At 30.2% G+C, this 20,949-nt stretch overlaps 1 protein-coding gene across 1 annotated transcript; it reads left to right on the top strand.

Moving 5' to 3' along the window:
• The first annotated feature begins 1,709 nt into the window (after nucleotides 1-1,709).
• On the top strand, nucleotides 1,710-3,379 carry LOC149060723 (uncharacterized). The gene is made up of 4 exons (XM_089230411.1): nucleotides 1,710-2,199; nucleotides 2,251-2,516; nucleotides 2,797-2,931; nucleotides 3,278-3,379. The coding sequence occupies exons 1-4, from the start codon at nucleotides 1,710-1,712 to the stop codon at nucleotides 3,377-3,379; spliced, it is 993 nt and encodes a 330-aa protein (XP_089086537.1).
• Nucleotides 3,380-20,949: the final 17,570 nt, after the last annotated feature.

Raw genomic sequence — 20,949 nt, 5'->3', positions numbered from 1 at the left:
ATGGTTTGTTCCCTATTTTGTTTTGTTGACAAATGGGACACTTCTTGATAAAGTCTCGGATTTGTTTCCTCATTCCCTTCCAGTAACACTGGGCGTATATTCTGTTAAAAGTTCTGGTTACTCCTTGATGATCTCCTAAGGGAGTGTCATGGAATTCGGATATTAATCTGAATTTTTCATCTTCGGTTAATTCTTCCTTAGAGTAGACACTTACATAAATTGAAGTGTTTCTAAAAATGTAACGAAGCATTTTTCGGATTTCTTCCCATTTGAGTCCATCCAGTCCACGTCCTATTCTAGGACAAGCAATTTTGGTGATTTGATTTTCTGCGCAAAGTACCTTAAGTCTTAGTAAACAATTGAACATAGATTGATAAGTTGATTTTTGCCAACTATGTAACTTCGTTATTAGGTAGAAAATTGTTCGGTCTTCTACTCGTAGAAGTATAACATCTTCAAGTGATTTTTCTCGTTGGCTTAGTTGCTGTATTTGCCCAAATCTTCGTCAAAATTGGAGGGCTATGCCTCTAGACATTTTAAGATCTGCGGAAACACAGTGCGCCAGAGAGGTGTCAGATGATGTACTAAAGATGTCGCCTGCTATCTCAGTAACATTAGACGTAGGTGAGTCATCTGAATTTAAAAATATCTGATACGATTCTGTTTTATTTGATGATTCTAAAGTGTCTGAAGATTCTGAAGTCTTAGAAAATTCTGTAGTGTCTATAGATTTTGGATTTTCTGTAGGTTCTGCACTCTCTGAAGATTCTGCGATTTGTTCTTTTCTCAATGTTTGTGTTCTAGTTGTGACTCTGATTCTGCTCAATGCATCCGCATTTGTATTGTTACAGCCTGGCTTATATTGAATCTGATACTGGTATTCTTCTAGTTTAAGCCTCCATCGGGTTAATCGTGACCCAGGATCCTTGACATTGAAAAGCCAAGTTAATGCTCGGTGATCAGTGATAATGTTGAACTTCTGGCCCAGTAAATAGGGTCGAAATTGTTTAACTCCCCAGATTATGGCGCACAATTCTCTTTCTGTTGTGCTATAATTTTGCTCTGCCTTATTAAATGTTCGTGAGGCATATGCGATCGGGAGATCTTTTCCAATTGGGCCTTGTGATAACACACATCCTATTGCGTAACCACTAGCATCACATGTGAGATTGAATGTTTGGTTAAAATCGGGGTATTGCAACAGAGGTTCATTAGTGAGAGCGTTTTTTAAATCTTCAAAAGCTTTTTGACATAAATCGGACCACTTAAACTCAACGTCTTTCTTCAATAATGAAGTGAGGGGTTTCGCAATTTTCCCATAATCAGGTATGAATCTTCTGTAATATCCTGATAAGCCAAGGAAAGATTTTATATCCTTGCTGTTCTTTGGGATTGGGTATCAGAATGTCAAACATTTTCGAGAGTATTTAAAACACCATGAAATACAATTTACATATATACAAGGACAATTATTCTGTGAACCATGTATCTATGGCAAACAGCATAAGGAAACGTTCACTCAGAGCGAAACAATAACTACTGAACTCGGGCAAATAATACATAGCGACGTATGTGTACCCATGGAAGATAATTCGTTAGGAGATAATACATATTTCATTATATTTAAAGATGATTATTTAAAATATACTTATGTTTATTTTATGAAACATAAATCTAAGGTTAAAGAAAAACTTAATTGTTTTCTGGGTATGGTTAAAAGCCTAACTAAAAATGTTATTAAAACTATTAGAAGTGACTGTGGTTTAGAGTATAAAAATTCCGAAGTTCAAGCAATTCTAAATCATCTTGGTAGAAAGCATGAAACAAGTATACCTTATACTCCTCAACAAAATGGAACAGCTGAACGTTCAATGAGGACTATTTGTGAGGCAGCCAGAACAATGATCTATGCCAAGAATTTTTCAAAATCACTGTGGCCAGAAGCAGTCAATACAGTGTTCTCATTAAATTATACTGGTAATTCAGGGAAAGCATGTAAAACTCCATACGAGTTGTGGTTTGATAAGCTTCCTAAAATAGAAAGGTTCATAGAATTTGGAATAAATGCATATAGTTTAGTTCCAAAACAACGACGAAAGAAGTGGGATGCAAAAAGCAGAAAAGGATACTTTGTCGGATATTCAGAAACTTCAAAAGGGTATCGTATTTGGTATAAAGAAAATAACGAGGTGCCACTTAGTAGAGACGTCATTTTCAAAGATTAAAGTGTTGTGAATGACCAATTTTTAGAAGGTTCTAATAATTTAAATGATAGTAATAACATTGATGTTCTTAGCTTACACAAAGACGGCTCATTAGAACACATAAATAAATTAGAAGGAGATGAACTCATGGAAAATGAATTTGAACCATTAAGTGAAGATAACAACGAAAATGAAGAACATGAACGAGGAAATGGATCAAATGTTAGCGTGTACAACTTACGAGATAAAAGTAATATTAAGAAACCATTACGTTATGATAATTCAGCCTTTTTCGTAGTTGAATCTGATCCAGTGAATTTCAAGGGGGCGTGGGGACAAAAAATTCAGAAAAATGGATAGAAGCCATGAAAAATGAAATGGAATCTCTTGAACAAAATGTAACAAGGTCACTCGTAAATTTACCCAAGAACAGAACTATTATAAATTGTGGTTGGGTGTAGGTATAGAACAAAATTTAATGTTCATGAACATGTTGATCGATACAAGGCTAGGCTAGTTGCAAAAGGGTATAGTCAAATATTCGGTATTGATTTTAATGAAACATTTAGTCCTGTGGTAAAGTTCGACTCAGTCCATATTAGCTATATCAGCAGCAGAACAATTACAACTTCGACAATTTGATGTTCAAACAGCCTTTTCAAATGGAGATTTGGACGAAGAAATTTATATGCGTCAACCAGAAGGGTTTAACGATGGTACAGAAAAGGTATGCAGCCTTCAACGCGCTTTTATAGTCTAAAGCAGTCACCACGATGTTGGAACACAAAGTTCAAAACATTTCTTCTTAACTTTAATCTATTAGAAACAAAAGCAGATTCTTATGTTTTTGTTAATAGAGAAAATAACAAAGTATTAATTGTCGCTATATTTGTTGATGATGGTCTAATTGCAGCTACATCGGGTCAGGATGTAAATGCATTAATAAAATATTTGGTTATTTCAATATTACTGAAGGAAAATTGAATCAATTTTTAGGTACAGAAATTGAGCAAAAATTTGATGGATCAATTGTAATGTACTAAAGGTTGTATTGTAAAAGAATTTTGTAAAAGTTCAATATGATTGAAGCAAAACCAGTTCAAATACCAGCAGACCCTCAATATTCATTAGATGACAAGCAACAAATTACTAATCTAACCAATAGATTGGTTTAATCGTAAATTTTGAAATTTGATTTAATTAATAATTACGACATAAGAATAACAGAATCAGACACATACAAATATGTAATCCATCACGATTTAGTTTAATAAAAATATGTTTTATATATTTCATTATTTCCAACTAATAATATTGCTAAAATTGTCTGCAATGTAAAGCATAGCTCAAGCGAATTCCCGGAATTTTTTTTCTTCCTTTTATTTTTCTTCTTTTTCTTCTTTTTCTTCTTTTTCTTCTTTTCCTTCTCTTCCTTCTTTTCTTTCTCTTCCTTCTTTTCTTTCTCTTCCTTCTTTTCTTTCTCTTCCTTCTTTTCTTTCTCTTCCTTCTTTTCCTTCTCTTCCTTTTTTTTCTTCTCTTCCTTCTTTTCCTTATTTTTCGTTTTATCCTCACCTATTATATTATCTATCCATTTTCTATGAAAACTTAGAAACGTGTGCACCGTCTGCATGTAGGGATTTCCACATTCAGCTTTTATATTTCCTGTCGTTGCGTAGTTGAGATAAAAGCTGCATACTCCATAAAGCTTGCCATTACAAATCATTGGACCACCACTGTCTCCTTTACATGTCATCGATGGCCACGGGCTAACCGCACATAAATATTCTTGCCACGAGTCTTTTATGTAATCACTATTTTAACTAGTTATAAAAAATATATAAATAATAACAGAATATATTGTGTTATTACCTGTCCCATATTTTACAAGCTTTTTGACCATATCTGACATCAGTGGTCATTATTAATCCGTTTAGTTCCACATCGTTATTTTTATTTATACTACCAAATCCAATACAAACACATTTTACTGGTTTGAGATCGGCAAATTCTAATGGGTCGCCACCAATATGTATATATCTATTAACTCTTGGGAATGGTGATTTTATCTAATCAAAAAAATAATATAAATATATGATTACCTATGTATGAAGTTGGTATTTTGATATAATATAAAGCATAATAGTCAATTAAATAGTACCTATATCATATTATATTATGCTATTAATTTAATAACACATTGAAAAATTAAAATATTTGATTTCGTCAGATCTGACGAATTTACAAAGCATTGACTTTTTAGTATAAATACATCATTGCAAATAAGCGTGCTGGATTGCGGGACATAGAACAGTGAGCCACCGTGATCTTATCACATTCACTTTGATATTCGTCCTCTTGGGCCAGAGTGGTAGTGTATTTTGTTAGTTGGAGGTTAGATGTTGGAGTATAGATGGGTCACGTATTTACGAACCGTTGTAACCGCGAATATTTACCTCAGTAATATTTTACCCCACTATAAAGGGTAAAATATCACTAGCGATTTTTTACCTCCGGTGAAATTTCACTAGGTTAATTTTACTCTAGTAAAATTTAACTTGGTGATATTTTACCCCCCCCCCCCCCCCCCCACAGGTAAAATTTCACGAGCGATTATATACCTCGAGTAAAATTTCGCTACGTATATTTTACCCCACTAAAATTTCACTAGTGATATTTTCACTAGCGAATATTCACCCCAGGGTAAAAATCCACTAGATTTAATAAAATATTATTTATTTGAAAATAATATGTTTGGTTTAGGTATTTATTATGTGTTTGAATTCTTCGTCTTACATATTACCCTATTAATAGCAAACACCTCCAAATAGCGGACAGAATTTTGGAAACCGATAGTGTCCGGTATTTAGAGGTTATTCGCTGTATACTCATTGTACTGAACAGTAAATTTGGTCCACTGTATGTCTTATCGAATAAATAAGTTGGTTATATATTACGGTGAACTCCCTTCAAAGACACCTCTCAACAGCGATACATGTACTCATTTTATTTCCCTTTAAATAACGGACGAATGTTTTGGTGACCAAGAGTGTACAGTATTTAGAGATTTCAATGTAAAGCTTACCTAGGTACCTTTATACCTTTACACATCAAACACAGAACAGTATGATAGTTTTTATATATACCTTTTTTCCCACTATATAAAACTAAACCGAATTCCATTCCCTCGCACTAAATATTTTATATGACAAGTTGCGTAACAAACAAATTCCAAACGATAATTTGAAAAATTGAGGAATTTACTGGCTCCCCTAAAATAATTGATTTTTAATCCTCAGTGGGTTATATATATGTGTAAATGAAATAAGTATCATTAATCAATATAAAACATTCCAAAAAAAGGCTAAGGAAAAGAATTGATAAAATGTATTTATTTATTTTGGTTTTTTTTTTTTTAGGGGGGAGGGGGCTAGGAAAATGGACCTTATTTCTAGTTAAGTCAACATAAAATATTAATTTATATAAAAACATTTAATAGTGTAAATTTATGAATTTGATCAAGTGAATTTTACCGGGAGGGAAATATTCACTGGTGAAATTTTATTCGGGTCAAATATTTCTAGTGAATACTTTACCTTCCGGTATAAATTCACTAGTGAAATTTTACCAGTGATTATTAATCTCCGTTAAATATTTGCTAGGTATATTTTACCCCCGGTAGAATTTTGCTAGCGATATTTAACCCCACCGTGGATATTTACCTCCAGTAAAATTTCCCTAGTGAATAGTTACCCCCCGGTAAAATTCCATTAGTGGATTTTTACCGGGGGGTAAAATTTAACTGGGTCAAAATACACGGTTCCACCGTAACTGAATTCGGCTTAACAAATATTAAGATCATTTAATGATCGGCTGCATTCTACACGACTGTCAGTTAGATACGTTATCATGATTTATGGAATAGTTTCATAGACCTTATACTAATAGAAAATAGAATGGCCTTGCCTATAGAGTAGCTGTAGTAAAAACCGGTCAGACATAATGCAGTGATGTACAATATAATAACATCAGTGTTGTCATTGTATATTTAGTACAATCACAGATTATATAACAGTTTTATATAATTTGTGGTACAATGTACAATTGTACAATAATATTGTACTATTATAACTTCTCTACTTTTCTTATGGCTTTTGCAGGGTTTTAACTAATTATAAAATATTAAATAAGAAGCTAAGTAGTAAGTTTTAAAAAATGGTTACTAAACAGTTTTGTTTAATATTTTAATTATAAAATATAAAATAATTACTTATGTAAAGAGACATCTAATCCTGGTGTGTAACCAATTTTACAAATGTGACATTTATATACCATTATAACAAATTTAAAATAATTTATTATAACTTATAAGTAAACTTAAACGAGCACTTAAACATGTACCGATATTGGCATAATGAAAATAGTATTTTCAAAATTCAAAATAGACTACGATAATACGATAATTGCTATTATTGTGCAGTCACAGGTAACACATGAAAAGCGCACTCTATTTATGACTGTTCTACGTGTACAAAAGGCCAGTCTATTAGTATAAGGTCTATAAATAGTTTACAATTGGACTTTGTTTATAAATTAATTCTTATATATTATAGACATATAGTTGACAATATTTTAACAATATTTGTAAAATGAATACACTCTTTTACTGTCAATAATAATAATAATAATAAAATTACAGTCTATAACAATGATATGTAAAATAAAATAATATTAATAAAAATTAATGAGATTTTGTAATCATTTTTACGTTATTTTTAAACTTAAGCCTAAACGGCTTTTTTTTTTGGTAAACTTATAAATTTATTTCTGTATTTGTTAGTCAAATAGCTTGGATACGTTTAACTCCAGAAGATATTCCAATTTTCCTTCTTGGCCGTTATTAGGTTTTAGTATTACTAAATAATTTATTTTACTACTTAACCTATTTACTAAATGTATTATTATTATTGACAGTATGAAGGATGTATTAATTTTACAAAGATTGTTAAACAATTTTTAATTTTAGGTCTATAATATATAAGAATTAGTTTGTAAACAAAGTCAAATTATAAATTATATTGTAAATTTATTTATTTATTTATGTATAATAAACGGGTATTAAACCCTTTAACAATTAGAAAAAATATAAGTACAGTGTAGCTTATCTTATAACGTAATTAGACACAATAATGATGTAAAATTATTTGTAACACTGCCACAATGGAAATAGTTAACAGCCAAAAAAGAATAAATATAAAGTACAGTAAAAATCATCAATTAACAATAAATGGATACACAAAAAAAGAGAAAAAAAATTAATAAGAATAAAATAATATTTAAAATATTTAAACAAGAGAATTTAAATTTAAAGCCAGATGTCTAAAGACAAAACGCGACATACCAAAAAAATCAACATTATCCATTATACTGTTAGCCAAAGCCTCTGAGAAAAAACGAGGTGGAAGAATAATTATTTTTGGAAAGAGAAACATGAAAAAAGTTGGATTTTCTTAATACGTGAGTTTGTACATTAAGACCAATGTGAGATAATAATTCCGGAGAATAAATAAGACCATTTAATAAGTCATAATATAAGAACATAATATCCGCAACATCTCTCCTCAAATCAACCGCGATCCCCCATTGGGAAATTTGCAATTTATATGATTCTCTTGTGATGGGTATATTTAATTTAAAGCATAATAGTTTTAGAAACTTATACTGAACATTTTCAATTAGACTGGTATATGAAAAATAATGAGGTGACCAAACAATTGATCCAAACTCAAGATGAGACCTAACCAGGGAAAAATATAAAGTTTTTAAGGCATTGGTATTTTTAAAATTGATCGTGCTTCTATTAATAAAACCAAGCATCTTAAAAGCTTCTTTAACAATGGTGTTAATATGGATGGAAAAATCCATATTAAAATTAAAAATAATCCCTAAGTCTCTGATAGAATAAACTCTAGTAACTATAAAACTATCAATCAAATAATTATAGGTGATTATATTATTTATTCGAGAAAATGTTATCACACTGCACTTATTTATATTTAATGGAAGGTGATTAACACGACTCCATTCGACAAATTTATCTAAATTTGACTGCAATTTTAATGCATCATTTGGTGATTTAATAACTGAAAACAGTGTAGCTCAATTTCAATCTAAATATGTACCTATTGTGTCATTGTGTGACTACTAGCTGACCACGTATTTTTTTCTTCATAGGAACCCTATATATTTTGTGCTCTGCTGTTTTGTTTTTTCGTCGCCTGGTGAACATTCAACAGAATGTTATTATGTCTGCATTAAAATTCGATTATACTTGCTGTAATTATTTCCTATTTAGTATATGTATTTTTCTTTTAAAAAGTGAAGATTTAAAAAATATTATTCATTTTGTAACTAAATTATAAATATGAGACAAATGTTATTTTTTGATAACACCTAAAAATCACCAAAAATATGTGGCTCATTAATTGTTTATTGGTAATTTGTATTTTCTAAGAAAATATGTTTGTACAGGAGGACGAGTACTTAGAATTATCATCAGTAATACGCAAACACACATTTATTAGATGATAGCCGCCATTGCAGTGTTACAATAAAAATTTATTTCATCATGATTGTCTATATTAACCTTCTTACAACGAAAATAATTACTTTTTAAAAACCAAAACAAAGTCGGATTTGATAAATTCAAAACTATAAATATAAACATAAATTAATTGGGTATAAATAATACGCATGATTTAAAAATATAAATACAAACACTATTATATAATATACCTATATGTATATGTCGTAGGCATATAGTCAAAGAATTTAATGTTTATGCAATTTCACTATCCGCCTAGACATTTAGTTAAATGCCTAGCCATTTGACTAAATGCCTATTTCATGCCAGGCAAATAATAAAAAAAAATTTTGTATTATTTTAAAAATTTAAATATATTTTCTATCAGTTATTTATTGCTATTTTATACATAAAAAAGCTGTATATTATTTATTAATATGAAAAACACGTAGGTATGTGAAATAATAGGTTTAATTTTGTGTTAATTATTATTTAGTATTGTTTTAAAAATGAAATCATAAATATATTCAGGTAATAAATAATTAGATGTGATAGACATAAACGATAGTACGAGTATATTGTATAGCCCAGCGGTCGCCAACCGGTGGTCCGTGGACCACTGATGGTCCGCGTGAAAATTTAGGTGGTCCGCGGAAAAATTTGAACTTAACTTGCAATATTATTTTATTAGCCAAAATTGCACGAAATTCTTTAAAACAAACAGGAATAAATATCACATTCAAATTTAATTAAAACTTAAAACTTTAATCATAAATAAAAATAAAACATTTTTTATTATTTTACATAATATGTATTTTTTTATAATATTTTGGTGCAAAATGTATTAGTAGTAGTACGGTGTTTATGTAAAAAAACTATTTTAAGATATAGATGGTCCGTAGAATTTAGAATATGGTTTCAGTGGTCCGCAAGGTCCAAAAGGTTGGCGACCGCTGGTATAGCCTATATATAGTCAGTACCTATAGTCTATCTCTATAGTATGAGTAGTGAGTACCTACTATAATATATTCTTATTAAATAAAAATAAAAGTTCCATTGGTTTTTACCTTGGAAAATTAACGTAGGTACTAGGTTGTATGAGAACCTTATCTATATTGAGTGGGTACCGTGGGACATATTATAATCTTATCGATTATAACGACAAAAATATGGCGTATGGAAAAAGATACAGAACATGTGATTGAATTGTACAATAATTTAGTTTAGTACGTCTATTACGTTTAAATAAATAACTGATAGAATATATAATTTTAAAATAATATAACATTTTTTTTATTATTTGTCTGGCATGAAATAGGCATTTAGTTAATGCCTAGTCATTTAATTAAATGCCTGTTTGACTATATTATGCCTCGACATATATATATATATATTTAAAAAAATATCAATAAAATTAAAACATTCATAAGTATAAACTAAAAATAATAATAAATTATAGTATTAAACCTTTATTTCAAAATTATAATACATACGTTGTTGGGTATATAATATTATAAATGATAATATATTATTTATTATACTGTTATAATTACACACATCAGTGCGTATATAATATTACGATATTAATTATTAATATCCTTAAAATGGTTCTTATTAGAATAAAGCCAAAACAAGCATCTCGAATTTTGGATTACATTTGGTTACAAAATGGTTACATAATCTCCTGAAAATTTCAAATCAATCAGACCATTTTGAAAGGTACTTCATTTCGAAATTCTGAACTTTCTTGTAAGTTACAAAAAAGTTATCATGGTTACATAATGTTGTGAAATTTTGGTGTAAAATTTTTAAACTTGGGGTGCTGGAGTGACGGCGGACCTGATGCATCAACACCATACTCCCTGGTGCAACACGATTGCGGACTTTTTACCTTTTTACCTGAAAAAAAAAATAACACGATTGCGGACTTTTTACCTTTTTATATTTGAGGATAAAACAACACGATTGCGCACCTTAAATATTTTTTCTTTGAGCAAACACAAATATTTAAATAAATTTACCAACATTAATAATAACTTAATACGTATACCTATAATAAAAAAAAACTCTTATAATATATCACAGTAATTACGCGTCATTATCCATCGGATGTGAATACTCGTACAGTCGTACGTTGGAAAAGCACAGCCACTAACATTTATCAGTTATTATCGGTTATTAGAGTAATAAAATATTATTAGACGCCATATTATAATAATAGTATCCACTGGCCGTAGCAATTGTGTATACGTATACTATACTATAGGTGAGTTTCTTAAACTATAACCATTTATTTCAAATTATTTAAATATTTGTGTTTGCTCAAAGGTAAAATATTTATAAGGTGCGCAATCGTGTTGTTTTTTCTCAAATATTAAAAGGTAAAAAGTCCGCAATCGTGTTATGTTTTTTTCAGGTAAAAAGGTAAAAAGTCCGCAATCGTGTTACGGCCCATACTCCCGTCCCAAACCGAACATGCGGACACCACCGGTGTTGGGTATTCCGGTCGCAATCCGATCCGAACGAACGACGTTGATCAGAGAGGCAATGCATATGGTTGAGCCCGGCTTAAGTGCTTAAACTCACCTAGGCAAACTTGAGTTTTGCCGCCCCTTACATGTAAATACTACATCAAATTTTTTTTTTTACATAAACAATACTGAAATAGTCTTAATTTTGAGTTCATTTTATTTATTTACATAAAATTAACAATTAATTAGATTAATATATTTATAGACATGCAAACCCCTACTAATTTAAAATTAACTGTATTATAAAACTGTATTATAATACAAAAAAGCGGGTAAGTCATGGATGTCGCTCTGCTGTAGGTACAGTAGGTTACAAGTGGGTTACTGTAATGGATGGAATTAAATTTGAATCTAATGATATTATATCATTGTATACGAAAAACGATTCTGAACAGAGACGGTTTATCTTTCTAGGATATATTACCTATAGATTATTAAAAATTTTCAAATTTTAGATTTAAAAGAAATTTTTTTATGAATTTTTTAGCTAAAAGTAATTTGCGAATTTTCGTGATTTTTACGTATGTTGTCAAAATTCAAAATTTGAATGCTTATAAAAAAAAATTATGACTGTGTATTTCTTTTAGTTTTCAACTGCTATTGTAAAAATATTTTAGGAGCATTGTTTTAAATTTTCAAATCTCAGATATAAAAGGAACATTTTTTATGAATTTCTAGCATAAAATAATTTACGAATTTTCATGATTTTTACGTATGTTGTCAAAATTCAAAATTTGAATGCTTATAAAAAAAAATTATGACTATGTATTTCTTTTAGTTTTCAACTGCTATTGTAAAAATATGTTAGGAGCCTTGTATTAAATTTCATATCTTAGAATTAAAAAGAAAAACTTTTATGAATTTCTATATCTAAGATAATTTGAACATTGCCGTAATTTTTACGTATTTCAATACATTCATCCCTTCGTTCAGAATCTAAAAACTAATAATGATCGAAAATTGCATATACCTATGAATAGTTCAACTGAATTCGACAATTTTTGAAAATTGCATGGTGAAAATTTCATGTTTTTATGGTCATTAATTGTTTTAAGTTACATCAAAAACCAAAATCGATTTTGTCGAAAACTGATTGTGCGTAAAATTTCCCGTTTTCCCTTAATTTTTGTTTGTTTATCCCGATTATTTAGAAAAATATTGAAAAATGTTTACATTTGACCCCCCAAAATACCAACTAAATTCACTTTCTGATTTAACAAAGTACTGAAGTCAAAAATCGAAGCATTTTTAATGCCCCAAAACGTGATGACAGACGTAAAAAAATAAAAAATAAAAATAAAAACACACATCATGGTAAAATCAATACATTCATCGTTCCGCTCAGAATCTAAAATTAATAAAAACATAATAAAAATGTAAACATTTTATTAGAACTTGACAACAAAAATGTTAAATGCCACCCCTAAAAAATGCCGCCTACCCCTTGAGCCGGGCCTGGGTTGTGGAGATAGTTCATCACAATTCAATAATTGTTTTTTATTAGATAATTTATACAAATTAAATGTAATTAATGAATTATACTTTAATGTAGTGTAGTGTGTAAGTTATGCTTGTTACATGAATATTGGAGTTTTTACAAGAAGTTGCAAAAACACCAGACTGTGCGACGGCTTCACATGTGTGCAATTTTTTTTTGTGGAAAATCCTGTATAGAAAGTATATACGCCATATAGGTGTATCTCGGTTTGAATATGAGTCAATTGTAGTGTACATAGACAAATCTGAGTCAGTTTACCTTAATTCGTGAAATAATTTGACCTAGAAGGGAAACTATAACAGTCACGGATTGGATTTAACACTTAGAATATTTTTCTAACGTTGTTTAAATTACTTAGGTACTCTCTAGAGTAGTCAAGAAAATACGAAATTCAAATCCCCAAGTAATTACCCGACTGGGTAGATCTATTCCACATAACCTGCTCGTCCTTTATAATTATGAGACTGTATCACTGTATGAGAATGACAAAATGACCTCTCAAATGGAATAATTTTTGATTTAATTTATGTTTAATTTATTTTTTATATCATTCATAGACGCTTGATCTTTATCACAATCATTATACATTTACTTTTTTTTTGAAAAATTCAAAATAGTGGATTTGTATATTTAAAATAAAAAAAAAATTATGGTAAAAAGGCTTATTTAAGTTAGTTTATTTTTTTCAATTTTTTAAAATATCAATATTTTTTTTATGTAAATTAATTCTTGACGTAATAATTTTTTAATATAAATTGTAAAATTCACGAATAATTACTATGTAAGTAGGTCTACCTTATGGTGGGGGGGGGGTGGTCGTCTCCTTCGCTCTCCCTACAGGAACACCCCTGCTTGTAAGAGTGAATTTCATAATGGATGGCCAAGTGTAGATAAAAAGCAATTTTTTATTATCTGTTGTATCTATATAGTATATTACATGTTTCGTTATCGGTTATCGTCTTATCGATAGTAGCGCGAACCGCGGCCGACCCAGTCGAGTGCTACCATGTATTATATGACACTAAGAACTAGTATTCGTTGCGATGTTGTGTAGCGGATTACTATATATTGCGTTAATAATAAATGTGTTGATATATAATATTTACGTGTTATAATTATATTCAAACTTAACATTATCTTTATTTATCAAAAAAAAATTAAAAATAATATTCCGCTAAACGCTTACTTTCAACACACTTAGGTCTCCAGTTGAAACATCTGATGAGGCGTTATACGAGTTGGGAATGTGTATCTCGGTTACTCTTCGATAATCATAATTATTCACAACAGAACCAGAATATACCTAAACATAGATATTGGGATATTAATTGCAGTAGTGGATCTGAAGATCATTTGAGGAGTGGGCGAATTGGTATCATAGATTGATAAGTAAATAAGTAATAACAAAGACGTAACTAAATACATATTTCCGATTTTAATATAAAAAAAAAAATACCTTTTTTTGTATAATTTACTCGTATTTATAAATTTAATGTTATAGCTATGACTTATGAATTTCATGTTCATTTTATCATATGGTGCTATAATTTAAGTTAAAAAAATTCTCTAAGGAGGGGTAATCACCACGTCACCCCCTCAAATCCGCCACTGATTAGTTGTTGCGTATTTAAATTTGTTGTGTATGATTTAATGTATAGTTCAGAGCTATTCAAAAATTTTCATACCTCGGCTTATTCGTGTGTTTACAATATTTTGAAAGCGCTCATATTGTTAAGAATAAATTGAAACAATAGGTACTCGGGTAGGATACAGTATGGGTGGTAATAATAATGACTATAGTATTAGAAATAAAACTATTAAAATGATCAAGTGTGTTTCGTTGTCGTTTCCATAGTCACTATAATGATAATATTTATATTAACAAATTGCTATAAAAATTGTATTTATATTTACCAAGCCTAGGTATAAACGAGTAAAAAATTTAAGTTTAGTAAATTTGAACTTTGTAGGTAACATTTTAAAACTTAATTTTTACCTCAATAGATTTATTGATATATACTTAATAATCAAAATCAAAATATTATACAATTATTATTGAAGATGCGTATTGCAATAACATTTATTATTTTAAACCAAAAAAATGGCTATTTATATAATTTTAAAAAAACTTAATTTAATTTATTAAGTTTGTTCTAAATTTCCATACAATTTTTAACTTAACTGAGTTAAAAAACATCTGGATAGCTAAATATTGACTTTTACCATTGATAATAATTACTTATTAGCTATTATCTATATTAATTTTGATTTCCAGTTCTTTAATGTACCTTCACCAACTATTGTGATATCCCTGGGAGCCACGACCCACAGTTTGAATATTTCTGGACTATAGTTAGTTAATTATAATGAAAAAACTGCATATTATGCTTACTTACATTTAGGAGATTTGGACGTTTATTGAAAGAACAGTGAGCAGCGGTTAATACATACAATTCTTTTACTAATGAACCTGTGCAAATCGTGAGCTTTTCTTCAGTACTGTCTTCAAATATTTTAATAGTCACTACAAACGGATACTTTCTTGAGTTATATCTTGTACCATTATATATAAGTCCTTTACTGTTGTTATAAGTAGGATTTAATTTGAATAAATATACTATTTTAATCGAAACTAATAAAACGATAGTTATTTTCATCGTGTTCTAAATGCTTTTTGTAAAATGTCAACATAATATTATTAATATCAATGTCTTATAAAGATTATATTATAAAAATTTACATTACGTACTTTTATCACCATGACAATACATGAACTTAAAATATAAAAACGTTTATAAATCTATATTTAATGAATATTAATTTATGGTTAATATAGTTTGTGATTTAAGTTAATTAATCTGAATGGTTAGAAAGGGTTAAAGGGTAACCTAACCTAACCTAACCTACCGCAGTTAAAGCGATCGTGGAGCCTTACGTCATTATCGGCGGTAACAGTAAAAAAAAAGGTAAATATCTAATATCGTTTACCTAACTCAAATGCTCATAAATAGTTAACGGGGTTGGTAAATTGAGTCCCAAATGACCCTAACTAGATAAATTGAGTCCCGGGGAAAAATAGGTTGTAGGTAAGTTGAGTCCCGGAAAAAATAAGGCAGTAGGTAAGTTGAGCCCCAGGGAAAAACGATTTATATGCATTTAAAATTTAAAAATGTGCACTAAAATTTTTATTTGTGATTTGTGGACATTCAATGACTGTATGCATATGATTTTGAAAATAGCAACATGCAATTTAATTGCATTTTTATTAATTATATAATTATTTTTTTATGCAATAAAATTGCATGTTGCTATTTTCAAAATCATATACATGCAGTCAACATGAATGTCCATAAATCACAAATAAAAATTTTAAATTGCACATTTTTAAATTTTAAATGCATATACAGTGAAACCTCCTTTAACGGACACCTCCAAATAACGGACGGAATTTTGGGAACGGTGAAATGTGTACTCACTGTATTTCCCCTCTTAATAGCGGACACCTCCAAATAGCGGACGACGTTTAAGCGACCGAGAGTGTCCGGTATTTAGAGGTTTCACTGTAAATCGTTTTTCTCTGGGACTCAAATTATCTACTGCCTCATTTTTTCCGGGACTCAACTTACCTACTACCTATTTCTCCCCAGGACTCAATTTACCGCTTTCAAAATGTACCAAAATTATCTCGGACTCAATTTACCTAGCCCCATAATTAATGTTGATTTTAGGTAATGTTTTTGTTTTATTTTTTTAAAGATAGTACTTATGGGAAATCTTCAATTTCTGACTGAAAAATAGATTGTAAATTTTAGTGATTTAGACAAATTTTAACTTCAAATGTTAGTAAAAATTTTGCGTCGATGCATTTTTGATATATTTTTTTTATTGGTACGCATATGAACAATACGAACGAAGAACTTTGTATTAAATTTTAAAGCTTTTTGTCTGAACAAGAAGAAATTTATTACATACTAGATCACCCCGTGCACTTCGTTGCCCGTTAAATGTACCATCTCCATATGACTCAATTACTCAAACTTTATTCAATTTTATTTGTTATTTAATTTAATTTGTATCACCTCCCCGTCACCGTGTACTCGTCCTGTCGGGGCAAAAAATTTTCCTGAACAGAACCGTTACCCTGGTAATAGGGCGGTGTGAATAAAAAATAATTAAATAAAACATATATAAGCATTTAAAAGTAAGTAATCACTTTATTGTTAATCATGTCAATCATAATTATTAACAAAAATCAGTTTTATTTTCATTGTAGTGCTTTGTGATATACGATGTTTTTTGTTTGATTACCTGGCGCATAGACGAACATGATGTGCTATGAAAAAAAACAAATTCTTAAACACAGATAAAATTGTAAAATTTTGTTAATTCTACTATAAATACAGAGGAAGTAGCATGCAAAACAGTTTTTGTTAAGTTATGCGTTTGTAAGACGGATACGACGCATGTGAGTGTTTATTATGGATAGGTAATAATAGTAATGTAATGTATATTCGAATAATCGAATTATTCGAATATTCAAATATCAGTATTCTATGCTATAATAGGTATCTACTTTGTTTTATCCGTTTTTCCATGGCAAGCTTTTTATACTATTTATTATTACAGTAGGGTCTCGATAATCCGAACGAGATTGGGGAAAGGGGTCGTTCGGATTAGCGATTTGTTCGGATTACCTATGGCTTAAAAAAAAAACATCAATTTTATTTTTATTTAAAATATGAAATTTTATTTTTATTTGTATTAATCGTGTAAAAACTCGTTATTTCAAAAGACATTGAATACATAAAAATATTAATATTAATTATGAACTTTACCATTTAAAATATTGATTTTTTTTTGTACATTGGTTCCCTTTATGAATTGGTAGCCTTGTCCCACATAATTGAAAAACTTTATTACCGGAAAATATTATTTATAAATACATACATAATATGTACATATTATGTAGTATGTACATATTATGGCGATAAGATAATTCTCAAGCCCGTTCGGATTACCGCGTCTTTCGGATTAGCCTGTGTTCGGATAATCGAGACCCTACTGTAATAACTAATTCATATCTACACAACTAAAGATAATGTATGTCAATGATTAATCGACCTAAATACGAAAATAGTTCTTATCTTGTAGGTACCTGTTAAATAGTAAATATCGCTGGCTTCGAATCCACTTCTCGCAGGCCTTTATGCGCCATATAATATTAATATATTATTACTAAACTTTTTGTGTTGCGCAAAAACTTAAACGTATAATTTTCGTTACATATTGTTTTGTAGCATCGAATTATCAGTATTCGAATGTTCTAAACATTTTTTTTTTCAGTTAAATCGGTAATACACTCACCACCCGGGAACGCCGTTAAGCAAAGCTTCGGGTGGTGAGTCGCCATCGTTTATTAAAAAAAAACAACACGACGTACTATGGGTGCGGGAGGGACAATCCCCCAACCACAACCCTTTACATTACTTTAAAATAAATAAGATAGAGCGTGGAAGGGACAATCCCCAACCACGAGCTCTGTAAGGAAAACAAAACAGAAGACGTGCGATCGATGATTCGGCCCCGCAGCCTAGGTCGGAAGCCAAACCACCGACGGCGTGGTGTCAGCCGTGCCCACCCGTACCGGGCGTGCACCCCCGTCACCTCCAACGCCTTGACGTAGTGACACAGTGTCGGAACTGCCTGTCCCACTCGGTCTCCTCCTTGACCGACATCACATCCTTCGCGATGTAAGCAACCACCGTCTAGTTGGCCGGACTCTCCAGCATCCTGGACACCAGTCCGCCCGGGTTGAATTGTCCGATCGTGTCGATCACCCCTGATCGCCTCGCAGCGAACTAGGGTGTGCTGAGCGTCGTCGACCTCCTCATCGTAGCCGTTGGGTGGACTGCAATGGGAACACGCAGTGTGAACATGAATTTCTAAATTAGAAATAGTAGGCATTCAAGCTGATGTCTGGAGACAAATTGCATTTAATATTAGTGAAAAATCTAAGGAAGAAGTAACACCAGCATCTTTGAGGGTTCGTGTTGCCCTAGACCGTGGTGGTATAAAATAAAAATTAGGAATAGAGTCAATTGAGTCAAATAAAGTTGAAGAACCTTATCAAAAAAATGGTATATACAATTAAATAAAAATTGAGTAGATTATATATAGCATTAAAACTTTTATATATTTTTATTCATTTAAAAACAATATATTATTCTTTTTAAAAATTGTCAGAATCTTCATATAGTACATCTGAGGAAGAGGTAGAAGAAAATCATGGTGATGAGCTATTATTTGCAATTACATTTTCGTTTAAGAAATGGGAAGCGATTCGTCCGACAAATAAAGTCTACAATTGTAAGCAAGGTCCTAATACCTATCAAGTTATGTCTCCTTTTGAGTTAATTAATGTGATCCGAGAACACTTTTTTTTACACACTAAACTACCTTGTTGTCTTGTAGGTATTTAAAAAAGCAAACACCAGCTTAAATGGTAAATTTTTTTTAACAATCCGAGGACGTTGTTCTGACTGTGGATCAATTTTTGATGGAGTTATTAAAGATATTCCTAATACGGAATCTAGGTAAGAAGAAAATAATATAATTTAAAATGTTTGGCGAAGTAGCCTTATTAATTTTTAAATTGTTAACAGAGTCATAATGGAATGCAATTATTCAGGAAATTATAAAATTTCACATTCAAAGAAACGTAAATTATTTGGAAGTGAAAAAATTCGAGCATTAACTACGATTAAAAAAATATATCTAATCGGCCCCCCATTAGATCAGCTAACTCATATCTTATTTCCCAACCAGGATTTGATCATTTAGATTTAAACCAACATGGCTCCATAAAGACAAACGTCTTCGTTAGGTTAAGGAACCCGACTTTGCAGTTATAATCGTCAAAGCTTGTGTCATTCTTCATAATTTTGTTCGAGACAGGGACGGATATCAATTTGAGAACACAGAAGTAATAATAGGTCTTGATAAGTTACAAAGAGAGCAAGAAACACGAGGAGGATTAACAGCTAATAATTTCCGCAATGTTTTAAGTGATTATTTTACATCAAACGCAGGGTCTTTGAAATGACAAATGTCAAAAAGATAGAAATTATACCTAAATATAATTAATAATATTTATAATATACAATGTGTATAATTATTATGCAAAATATTATATAATATAATAAACATTAAAGCCAATGTTATAAAAATGTTAGCTTATGTGTTACATTGTTACAATATTATGATATATCTACCTTATAAAATTATTAATATAATTTTTGATTTACAATATAGTAATAAATTAACTATTTTGAGTATATATTTTACATAAATTACTTAGGGAAACAGTGTTTTTAAAGTATTCCAATTTGTTTACAATTTACTACCATTTCCTTTATACTACCCAAAACTGATATTTTTTAATATAAAAAATAAATTAAATATGTTAACTTACCATAATTATTTTTTTGCTCATCGTCGTAATTGATGAAATCACTATTCCACTCCGTACACACTTCTTTCCAAGCCTTCCTTGTTTCAATCCTGTCTTTATAATTATCAGATGTTTTATCCCACAATACTGGACGACTTTCTATAAATGAGATTAATAAATCAACATCCATAATAATTGTGTGTGCTCGTTGAACAGGCAGAATGAAATGACAGAAATCGCAGAAAAAATTAATTGATTGTACCGTGTGTACGTCCGTCCCGTGAACGGTATCGGCTATATGACAGAAGCGCCAAAGGCACAAAAATGACCTATCATTTGCGCCAAAATGTGTAGGACATAAGCGCCAATATAATATTGTATACCTAACATGTGAAATAGGCGCCAAAGGTGCAAAAATTACAAATAATTTGGGCCGAAATTAAAATTTTATGTAAGTAGATACTGGCCATTTTTCGTAAAAATCTATATTTTTGCTCTTTATATAAAATACACACAACACCTTTATTTGTAATAGTTTTTGTAAAATCCATTTTAACGAATGATGCTTACACGAATGCTTACGAAGTACTTACTAACAATATGTTATAAACTAATAACACAAAACTGCTCATACACTGTTTATGTGACAATCTATTGTAATCAGATATAAAATCTAATTGTCGACA

This window comes from Diuraphis noxia, unplaced genomic scaffold (assembly GCF_037042655.1).
Source record: "Diuraphis noxia isolate RWA-SAM2 unplaced genomic scaffold, SU_Dnox_SAM2 contig0001, whole genome shotgun sequence".
NCBI classification, from domain to species: domain Eukaryota; kingdom Metazoa; phylum Arthropoda; class Insecta; order Hemiptera; family Aphididae; genus Diuraphis; species Diuraphis noxia.
This window is presented reverse-complemented; position numbering and strand designations above follow the sequence as displayed.

Bases quoted from the DNA above. Each gene is read 5' to 3' on its own strand.
- LOC149060723 (XM_089230411.1), top strand. From the start codon at position 1,710: ATGGTTAAAAGCCTAACTAAAAATGTTATTAAAACTATTAGAAGTGAC. The intron at 2,200-2,250 runs GTAGAGACGTCA...ACCAATTTTTAG, and splicing joins AAATAACGAGGTGCCACTTA to AAGGTTCTAATAATTTAAAT. The intron at 2,932-3,277 runs GTATGCAGCCTT...ATTTTGTAAAAG, and splicing joins TTAACGATGGTACAGAAAAG to TTCAATATGATTGAAGCAAA.